General features: G+C 50.1%; 1 protein-coding gene across 16 annotated transcripts in view; it reads right to left on the bottom strand.

The window, feature by feature from the left end:
• The window catches only part of Dysf (dysferlin), a 201,473-nt gene that overhangs the window by 134,822 nt on the left and 56,219 nt on the right, over window positions 1-10,432 (bottom strand). For 8 of the 16 annotated variants that reach the window (XM_031382343.1, XM_031382351.1, XM_031382347.1 and 5 more), the window contains exons 6-14: window positions 9,937-10,029; window positions 9,411-9,622; window positions 7,794-7,922; window positions 7,359-7,421; window positions 6,712-6,762; window positions 4,683-4,713; window positions 3,900-4,015; window positions 1,866-1,992; window positions 1,095-1,198 (exon numbers count right to left, since the gene is read on the bottom strand). In XM_031382343.1, the coding sequence (XP_031238203.1) occupies window positions 1,095-1,198; window positions 1,866-1,992; window positions 3,900-4,015; window positions 4,683-4,713; window positions 6,712-6,762; window positions 7,359-7,421; window positions 7,794-7,922; window positions 9,411-9,622; window positions 9,937-10,029 (926 nt within the window). The remainder of the gene's footprint in view (window positions 1-1,094; window positions 1,199-1,865; window positions 1,993-3,899; window positions 4,016-4,682; window positions 4,714-6,711; window positions 6,763-7,358; window positions 7,422-7,793; window positions 7,923-9,410; window positions 9,623-9,936; window positions 10,030-10,432) is intronic. The other 8 variants (XM_031382349.1, XM_031382355.1, XM_031382353.1 and 5 more) reach the window with 1 other exon arrangement.

Genomic DNA, 10,432 nt, shown 5'->3' with positions numbered 1-10,432 from the left:
TAAAAATAATTATTATGCTTCCTTATACTTTGAAGAAAATGGTTTCCCCGTCTTAACAGATGAATGGAAAAGAGAATATGGTGCATATACACTAGAGTTCTATGCAGCTTTAAAGAAAATGAAATCATAGCATTCAAAAGGAAATGGGTATACAATTAGGTGAAATAAGCAAGACTCACTAGGAAAGTCAATCCATGTATTGCTTTCAAGTTTAAAAATAAAGTGTGTGTGAGTGTGTGTGTGTATATGTATGTGTGTGTGTGTGTGTGTGTGTGTGTAAAAAGTTGGGGGCCAAAAATTTGACTCAGACTATAAAGACATTTGATTCAATCACCTGGTAAACTTTTTCAATCCTCAGAACCCACAGTGGAAGAAGAGAGCCAACTCCACAAAGATGTCCTCTGATTTCACACACACAGGCACACACACACACACACACACGCACACACACACACACACACACACACACACACACCATGGCATGTCTGCCCCTACAAACACAAATCATACACACAGGATGGCTCAGTAGGTAAAAGTGCTTGGTGCCAAGCCTGAAAACCTGAGCTCAACCCCTGGGAACAAAAGAGAACCAGCTCCCATAAGTTATCCTGTGACCTCCCAGCTCCCATAAGTTATCCTGTGACCTCCACCAGCTCCCATAAGTTATCCTGTGACCTCCACCAGCTCCCATAAGTTATCCTGTGACCTCCACCAGCTCCCATAAGGTATCCTGTGACTCCACACGTACACCGTGGCTGTAACCATTCTAGCAACACATACACATAAATAAATTAGTTTAATCTCTTGTTTCTGTTTTTATGCATTTCACCTCTTGCCCCATACTATTTCATACCCCAATACTCCCCCACTACCCATTACCCACCTCTCTCCTCTGTTCAGTCACAACTACTTCCAGACTGGGCATCTGGGTACACTTGTCCATTTTCAGGTGTTACACTCAGGTAGCCAACCTGGGTGTGTTGCTACCCGAGCCCCCTCTATGTACACTTTTGCCAGGGGTGCCCTGCTCTGTCTGGACCCTCCTCCCCAGGCCTTCTTGCTCCCACAGCCCCTCTCCCATGCCTGCTCCTCACCATCTTCCCGGCAAAGCTGACTTCCACAAAGGGGTCCACCAAGTTCTTCTTGTTGCTGTCAAAGCCAAAGATCTGCTTGACGTTGTCCATCACAGCATCATCCACTGGGGAAGGGACATGCCCGTCACTGCTTGCCAATGTCCCCTCTATACCTGACTATCCCCATGATACACACTGGTCATGGTCTGTCTGTTGTCTCTCCTCCAGAATCAGCTGCCTTGTGTCATGAGCATCTCTGGCCTCCTCCTAAGCCCTCCAGACCCCCCTGCCTCACACCGCCAGGGGAAGCTGGAGTGGAGCCATTGCTCTCAAGTCTCCTCATCTTCCTAAGTCCACCTCCCTGGGCTGCTTTCTATTTAAATCTGATTGCTCTGCTGAGAGTGGCACTCATTGTGGAGTGCGAGCATGGGGTTTTGGGTTCAAACCAGCACCACCAGAAAAAGGAAAGAAAAAGAAAAGTCTCTGGATGTTTTTCTGCTGTTGGAGGACGGGGGCGGGCGGGCTGTCAAATAAAGGCTTGCAACATCAGCCAGACAGCAGAAAGCGGGAATCACTGACAACACTAACAGAACCTCGGGGAGGAAACCGGATCAAAAAGAGGAAGGGAATGAGCAGGGGGTGGTCCCTGGGAACAAAAGCACTGGAAAAGGTCCAGGCCTCTTCTCTCCGCCCTCCGCCCCCTGCCACGCCCACGGGAGTGGCCCGAGGCCCAGGGCCCATGCTTTAAACAGGAGACTCTTATAAGCATCCAGAAGGGGGCGCCACACTCACTCTGTGGTAAGTCCTCAGCCCTGAAGAGCTTCAGGCAGAAGTGGGCTCCACGAAGGGCCACACCGGTGGGCCTGAGCAGGTTGCCTTCGATGTCCTCTTTGTCTTCAGAAGGGTCTTTCTTGTCCAGCTGCAAAGGAAACACACAGGATTCCTCCCCAGCCCTTCATCAGAAGGGTGCGTCCTGAACTTGGGCACCTGCAGCCGCTTGGTCCTTCACTTGGTTAAGCTCTCAACAGAGTATTGTGGACAAGGGGACACACACTCCCTAGCTACGTGGAGGATCATCTCCAACAGTAAAAACTGTAGCTGGCACACAGCAGGCATCCAAGCCAACCAATCTGATGGAGTCCCCTTTCCCATAAGTCCCAACCCTTCCCCACCCCCGCACCCCCTCTCCCTGCACGATAGCCGGGCGGTGGTGGCGCACGCCTTTAATCCCAGCACTTGGGAGGCAGAGGCAGGCGGATTTCTGAGTTGGAGACCAGCCTGGTCTACAGAGTGAGTTCCAGGACAGCCAAGGCTACACAGATAAACCCTGTCTCCAAACAAACAAACAAACAAACAAAATTAGCATGGTAGTTGAGGGAATCTAAGCTAAATGTTCATCTTTAAGGACATGTTCCTGCACACAAGTATTAACATAATGACCCCAGAGTCAGCGTGACTCTGTGAGAGTCACCCCTGGTAAGGTAGACTGAGGCTCTGATCCATAGAGCTCATTCTTCCAGAAAGAACAAGCCTATTTGCAAATGAAGGCAGTAAGACTGACTGTATAGTAATAAACACAGTGTCTGACACCACAGGAACACACAAGCCTTCCTGGGGCAGGAGAGCAGTGGGAGGTCAGGCTGGTCCAGCAGCCTACTCCTTAGAAAGCTAACAGAAAGAGCCGCAGCCTAATGCTCACACCGCCTGTACCCCATGGGGAACCCCACTTCAGCATCTGCAGCAAGACATTCGATCCCAGCACATTCAGGAGCAAGTGTCCATGAGAGAGTCAGAAACCCTTCATCTCCTCTAATTCCCCAGGGAGATGAGAGTGTGAGGAAGGAGGGAGCCTCCTAGGAGAGCAGGGTTGGAAAAGGAACGTGGAAGACAAAAAACGAGGGTGATAAAGAAGGGATGGCTGAATGTGGTGGAAGAGAGAGAGGCACAAGCCCATTTACAACAGAAGAGAGAGTGAGGTGTCCTGAGGCACCTCTTCCTAATGTGGGATGTACTCTGTTATCTCCGTTTCCATGAGTGTTTCCAGACTGGCCCAGCTACTCTAGCTTCAGCACCCTCCACTCACCTCCCTTCCTTCTTCCCTCTCTTCCTCAGTGTCAGGATGCTTGACCATGTCACTTCTGCTTCCCTCCACTCATGACCTGCCTACCTGCAACTATGGTGTGGCTGCCTCTTGGGTTATAGCTATGGAGCGTTTTTGACAAAAATGGTCTAACCACAAGGGGTCAGCACCCTGATGTGGCTGTCCATGTGTACGGCCTAGCTGTGAAGGTGCTCATCTTTAATCCCAGCAGGTGGGAGGCAGAGGTAGGTGGATCTCTGTGAGTTCAAGGTCAGCCTGGTCTACAGAGTGAGTTTGAGGACAGCCAGGGCTACATAGAGAAACCCTGTCTGGAAAAAAACCAACAAAACAAAAACCTAAAATCCTTGATTCTTTCTTTTGTAAAGAAGGCCAGAGAGTGCAGCCCCATCATCCCAGCAGTACTTCATTTGTTATTTATTTCTGTGTGTTATGCAGTTCTCATGATTACTACATACCTCTTTAAGACAAGAAAACACCAAGCTAGTAGTTTGTTTTGTTGTTGTTGTCGTTGTTTTGTTTTGTTTTTTTTGTTTTTCAAGACAGGGTTTCTCTGTGTAGCCCTGGCTGTCCTGGAACTCACTCTGTAGACCAGGCTGGCCTCAAACTCAGAAATCCGCCTGCCTCTGCCTCCCAAGTGCTGGGTTTAAAGGCGTGCGCCACCACCGCTCGGCCAAGCTAGTGGTTTTATATGGTGCTACACTAGGTACTGTGAGAAGGGTACTCACGGGAGCTTCATCTCCAGGCCCTAGTACACACAGGCTGGCTTTGAGGTAGCCTCTGGCCCCTGCAGAGAAGTCATCAGGGTTGGAGAGCAGCAGCCACTTCCGGAGATAAGCGTGTCCTGCAGGACAGAGTGGAAGGTCAGGTCTGCAGACAGGCAGGAGCTCAGGGTGGACCCTTTAGAGTCTACAGACAGGCAGGAGCTTAGGGTAGACCTTTTAAGGTGAGGTAGAAGATCTAGCAACTAGGCAAAAGGACCAAGTTTTCCACCTCGTGAATGTGTGAAGCCAAGAGCTGCCCATTGGACTCCATGGTTCCTTAGCAGAGCCAGATTTCCTGAAGTATGGAAGACTGGCAGTCACATCGTCCATGATGACTGATATTGGACAATGAGTAAAAAGTACTTGGAGGATGTATGTGTCAGAGAAGGATTAGCAGAAACCTCTGAAAGAGGTGACAAAGCCTAACCTGGGCCCATTTTTCCACTTCCTCAGTAAATCACCCAGACCAGAGCAAGGGAAAGTACAGACTCATAAAGTGACTCCGGATGGAGTCCAGGCTCCAGCTACCCTGGCCATACCTTCCAAAATAATCATCCCCTGAAGAAGCCACCTGACAGATGTGCCGGGGATTGCTTTCCATGGAAGAGACAGCCCTGCCTTCCCTGCCAAGTGCAGACCCCACCTCCAAGTTCTAAAGCACCAAGAAGAAAAAAGGAGCCCCCCCAAACGAGTGCCTCTGAGAAGCTTCCAGAATGTCAGGATTTGGCCAAGGGGATAAGAACTCACGGGGCTCTCTGTACACGGTGCCCACATCCATCTGAAACAGAGGAAATACAGTCAAAGGATGTTTGGTTTTCTGAGACCCTCCTCTACTCTGCAGAGGGTTGTTTTCTTGTGTGCCTGTTGTATGTGTATGTTTCCTTACTCCCAATAAACACCTTTCTTCAACTGCTAAAATAAATACATAAATAAATAAGCAAGCAAAACAAAACAAAACATACATATCAACAAGCACAGACTACATACAGGTAAAACACCCGTTTACATAAAATAAAAATAAACAGATCTTTAAGGGACTAAGAAACCTACTGAGTGGCTGAATGGATAGCCACATAATGCCACTTAATGTACTTTTTAAGATTTATTTACTTTTGTTATATGTGCATAAGTGTTTTGCTTGCATGTATGCCTGCACCCCACATATGTGCCTTGTGCCTATGGAGCTCAGAAGAAAGTCTCAGATGCCCCTGGAACTGGCACTATAGACAGCTGTAGGCTGCCATGTAGACGCTGGAAATTGAACCCAGATCCTCTGCAAGAGCAGCAAGTGCTCTTAACCTCTGAGCCATCTCTCCAGCCCTGAGCTTACAGTTGGTGAGAGCGGTTAAATCCACCTTGGCGTCTCCAGGACTCAGTAATTTAGAAATGGATGGTCTGTTGCCCACTTCTGGTCACAAGGTAAAGTAAACGGGCCAGAGCACCTCTCCTGGGTACATATCAGAACTCCATTCCAGACCCACGGAGAAGGCAGGGTCAGGGAGCAGAGCACCGGCTCATATGATATGGTGGTTTGAATGAGAATGGCCCCACACGTGCCTGCATTTGAATACTTTGGTCCACAGCTGGTGGAATTGCTTGGGAAGATGTGGCTGTGTTGAACGAGGTGTGTCACTGGGGTGGCATTTGAGGTTTCAAGAGCTCAGGCCATTCCCTGTTAGCTCTCTCTGCCTCATGCTCATGAATCGGATATAAGTTCTCAGCTACTGCTCTGGCACCATGCCTGCCCGCCTGCTACCATGCTCACTGCCATGATGGTCATGGAACAACCCTCTGAAACTGTGAGCCCCAAATTAAGTGCTCTCTTATGTAAGTTGCCTTGGTCACGCTGTCTTATCACAGCAACAAAAAGTAACCAAGGCACACAAGATAGCCAAAAAATGAGTGAGGACTGCTTCCCTTCCAGGGTACAGGGACAGAGGGAAATTTAAAAAGCGGGGGAAGGGGGTGGTAATTCACTCTGGTAGAGACAAGGGTAAATTCACTCCCTCTCTTTCTGTCATACCCTGACCTCTGGAAAGTGGAAACGTATAAGTACTTCCTCCAGCTTGGTGAGATGTATCTTTTCAGAAAGGAACTAAGCAGGAAGCTGTGGGGTGCCATTCAAGGACCCAGACTCCACCTCCAAAAGGTGGTTATGAAGGAAAGCCAGAGACACAGGAGCCTGACTTTGGAGGGTACCAAGCTCCAGGATGTCAAACAACCTGTCATAGAGGCCAAAGTTTTGTGGCTTTTTTTTCTTCTGAATCAAGAAAACTAACTCACACAGATGGCCACCCTGATTACCATGGGGACCCAGGAGAGATTCTGCGCTGGGGCTGGGGGTTGAGGGTTGAGGTGTTTACTCTTCAGCCTCTACCCTGACTATAGACATATGATGGGAAATGTGTGCCCCACCCATTTTGGCTTCCTTCTGTCTGTCTAGTCCCAGAGATTGCCTATGACACACATCCCCTCCTGGCAAACTCAATAGTAAAAGTGAGCGCAGACATGGGCCCATTCCACTGTACTTCCAGCACGCAGGAGGTTGAGACAGCAGGATCACCATAAATTTGAGGTCAGCCTGAACTGTAAGATAAGAATTCTGACTCCAGTAAATAATAAGTGCTTTATTTTTCTCCCTTTGGTGAGAGGTTTCCTGAGCTGGGAGATTTTATGGAGTTTTTAGGGAGATGGGCTGAAACTAGATTTTTCCCAGCCTGGCCTGCCCATGAAGGGGAAGTGAAAATTAACTACTTCCAAGTAAACAGACAATTACCCGGAACTCGCCAAGGAGGGCATCTGTCCTAAGGGAGCGTGAGTCCACCACCTGAAAGGAAAGATCATCTTCCTGTGAGAGTGCAGCTCTGGACACGTCCCTCCCAGACGACAACAGCCAGCAAGTGTCAACAGCCAGCAGCTGGCACCGTCTCCATTCTAGAGATGGTGCTAAGCCAAGTCTCACCTCACAGAACCCTGCGAATAGATGCTAACATGGTCCCCACCTCACAAATAAGGGGACAAAGTCACAGGGAAATCACACAGCCTGTGCAGAATCACATGGGCACACAGCAGAGGCGTGATCCACACATCTAGTACACACCCATCCCCAGCAGCAGGAAGGAATCTGAGGCCACAGCATAGACAGAGAAAGCAAGCCAAAAACCAGGCATTTCAGGCCTCTGGCCTGAGGCACCTGGGCATTTTTCTGCTACTGGCCGAGTTTCTGTGGGCCCTTCAATCACCCATTCAAGCTTCAACCCACCTCTCTCCCACACATACATAGGCTTACAGGCACAATGGCAGCCATGTCTGTGGTGTACATAGGCTTACAGGCACAATAGCAGCCATGTCTGTGGTGACCACATCCTACTGTTGCGGGCTAGCATGCATACCGACTGTCCACGGAGAACATCTGAGACCTACCGTGATGAAGATGGGCTCATCAAACAGCTCCAAGGGAGAGTCAAATACATTGAAGAAAAGAGTCTGTTGATCCAGAATGGGGAAAGAGGGAAATCAGTGTCTCTGACCCTCAGGCTAGGTGGAGGGGTGTGGCCACCCACCAGTGTTGGAGCCTGAGTGGGGGAAACTGGTGGAGCTCAGCTGCCCAGTGCCAAAGTCTAGGGATCTAGCAAGCTGGGCTGTCCCACCTGTGCCTCACAGAGATGAGGACAAGCATTCTGAAATTGTGGAGAGCGGAGCTCTCCAACTCCTCTGATAATCTGCACTGGTCTTGGCTCTCACACTCGAAGTTGGTGCCCTAAGAGCACATCCTTGGATGAGTACCCTGGTATTTGCTCTCTTGAGAATCATTCTCAAGGGCTGTCAATGTTCTGCCTGATGCCCAAAGTCACTCACCTCATTGAAGAGTGGGCTATTTCCCTTCTGAATTCGAGTCCGCTTGGTCTGCCCAGCAGCTGTAACCTTGACCACAGGCTTGATGTTCACCCCAGGCAGCTGACGCCCCTCTATCACCTGGACTCTGATCTGAAAGCCAGGAGAAGGGATAAGCAAATGGATGGGAGAAAAGAGATTACTTGCTGGCCCCAAGACTCAGAAACCCCAAGATCGGTTCACTGACAATTTTAGGGAGAACTACAAAAAGATTCTAGAAAGAGCACTACAACAATATCCATATTTTTCACCAAGCTTCCCCTTGAATCTAGAAAATTCCAGAGCTTCCCAGAAGGGCTATTTCACCTGCATGAAATCTCCTGGGATAAGGACCAACCCAGCCCTGCCTTCCTTTAGAACAGACCCCATCTGAGACCCCCTTAACACCCACTCTGCTATTGTTACTGTTTTTCTAAATAAATCACTCTGTAGCTAGACTGGCCTGTCATTCACTAGGTAGCCCAGGCTGGCCTCAAACTTGGGTAATCTTTCTTCCTCCAGTGTTGGGCACAGTTCCTCAGATTCAGGCAGCTGATTCAGCAGCTTTGAGTAGGGGCAGAGGTCTACTTTTCTAAGGACCTTGGCTGGGCACAATGGCCATTCAGGCCTAATTCCAGCACCTAGGAAACAGAGCTGGAGGATCAGGAGTTCAATGTTGTCCTCAGCGATACAGTGAGTTCGAGGCCAGCTTGAGTAACACAAGACCCAGTCTATGAGCCGGGTGGTGATGGCGCACGTCTTTAATCCCAGCACTTGGGAGGCAGAGGCAGGCGGACTTCTGAGTTTGGAGGCCAGCCTGGGCTACAAAGTGAGCTCCAGGATAGCCAGAGCTATACAGAGAAACCCTGTCTCAAAAAAACAAAACAAAACAAAAAAAAGACCCAGTCTCAAAAAAAAAAAAAAAAAAAAAAAAAAAAGCAGGGCCATGGAGATGGTAGAAGAGAGTGAGCAGAAAGTTGCCCTCCAGCCTTCATACCCACACACTGTGGCACACATGTGTGCATACACACAGAAACATCACATATGAATATAAGTGTAATTTAAAACTTTTAAGCAATAGCCCAGCCAGGTGACTCCATCGGAAAAGGCACTTGCTGCCGAGTGCACTAATCTGAGTTTATACCCCAGGATCTACATGCTGGAGCAAAAGAGCCAACTCCTACAAGTTTTCCTCTGACCTACACACAGTGATCTCTCACAGTGGCATTTGTACACTCCACGCTAACACACACAATAAATAAGCAGTCACTAATTTGGGAAAAGCTCAGAGGACCCCGCTGCTCCTGCTGGAGGACCTGCTGGGGCATGGGGTCCCTAAAGAGCAAGGAGCCGGCCCTGGGACCAGTTACCACAACAAAGGAGATGTAGGGCTAGGCTAATCTCTTTCGTAGTTTATACATCAGATTCCTTGAGACCCCAAAATACAAACTTTCAGTTCAGCTGTCAGGGTCTAGGGTCGCCTAGCTTCTTCATGGGAGGCCTCTGAAATGGCAGCACGTTGCCCTGAGGCTAGACAACCCAGCCAGGCACAGAACACTAGTAACTGCTGATGAACTATAGGGACAGTCCCCCCACTGTCACCTGGAAGTCCTGTGGCTTGTCTGACAGCAGCTTTCTAGGCGGGGCAGAGCTTCTTTTTCTTTTCACCCCTGGATAGTGGGGAGGAGGGTGGGAGGGTGGCTTCTTGGGTGTGGTTGGTCCCCCTGGGCCCACAGCAGCACTCTGATCCAGGAATGGCTCAGCTTCATCTCCAGTCAGGCCCTGGTCCTCCATGTCTTCCTCCCCTCCTGTGTCTGTGGGCACAGGTCCCTCATGAGCACTGTGTGCCTTTGGTCCTGCCCTGAGGTCTCAGTCCAACAGGGGGAGGACCAAAGAGCATGCATGCTTTGATACCACACCCTAAACCTGCCCACCCATTCCCAGGATGGATGAAATCAAAGAGGGGCCGCTGCCACAGCTGGCCCTTGAAAACAGTCAGTAGTCAGTTAGTCAGCAAGAAGAAGACAGGATGGCCCTGACCCACCCACCCCAGCTCTAACAGACAGGCCCTTCTGGCCACCTTGCCAAGTGAGACAGTTACAGGTGGTAGGGTCTGGCTGCGTCTCACCCGTGGGGACCGGCCACTTCTTCCCAGAGTATCTTGTGTCCATGGTGCTGTCACTGAGCAGGGACCAAGTCTCAGCCCGGCTCTGTCCCCCACCTGGCATGCATCAGGGCATAGCCCAAGCGGGGAGGGGGAGGGGTGGGAGGGAGCTGGGATGAGAGAGGCCCACCTTCCCCAGGCCCACCCTCACCTCTGATAAGCTTATCCACTCAGCCTGGGTACCATGCTCAGAGGTGACTGTCCCTTGCCCAACCAGGCAGAGCTGGGAGCCTCCTTTTTGTTGATCAAGCTCAGAGCATCTGGGGACCTCTGTCCACCCGCCCTCCCCAGCAGCCCCTTTCCTCTCTGAGCCTAACTTAGCCATGTCTCCCTAGGTCAGGATTCCCAGGGCTGGATGTGCTAAGCCAACAAAACTTCCCTCAGCCTCCCTCTCCACAGAAACCCACACAGAGCTGGCCAACAAGACAGGCTTACCCAGGGAAGACAAGGACTTCTCAAG

This window comes from Mastomys coucha, unplaced genomic scaffold (genome assembly GCF_008632895.1).
Source record: "Mastomys coucha isolate ucsf_1 unplaced genomic scaffold, UCSF_Mcou_1 pScaffold20, whole genome shotgun sequence".
NCBI lineage: Eukaryota > Metazoa > Chordata > Mammalia > Rodentia > Muridae > Mastomys > Mastomys coucha.
This window is presented reverse-complemented; position numbering and strand designations above follow the sequence as displayed.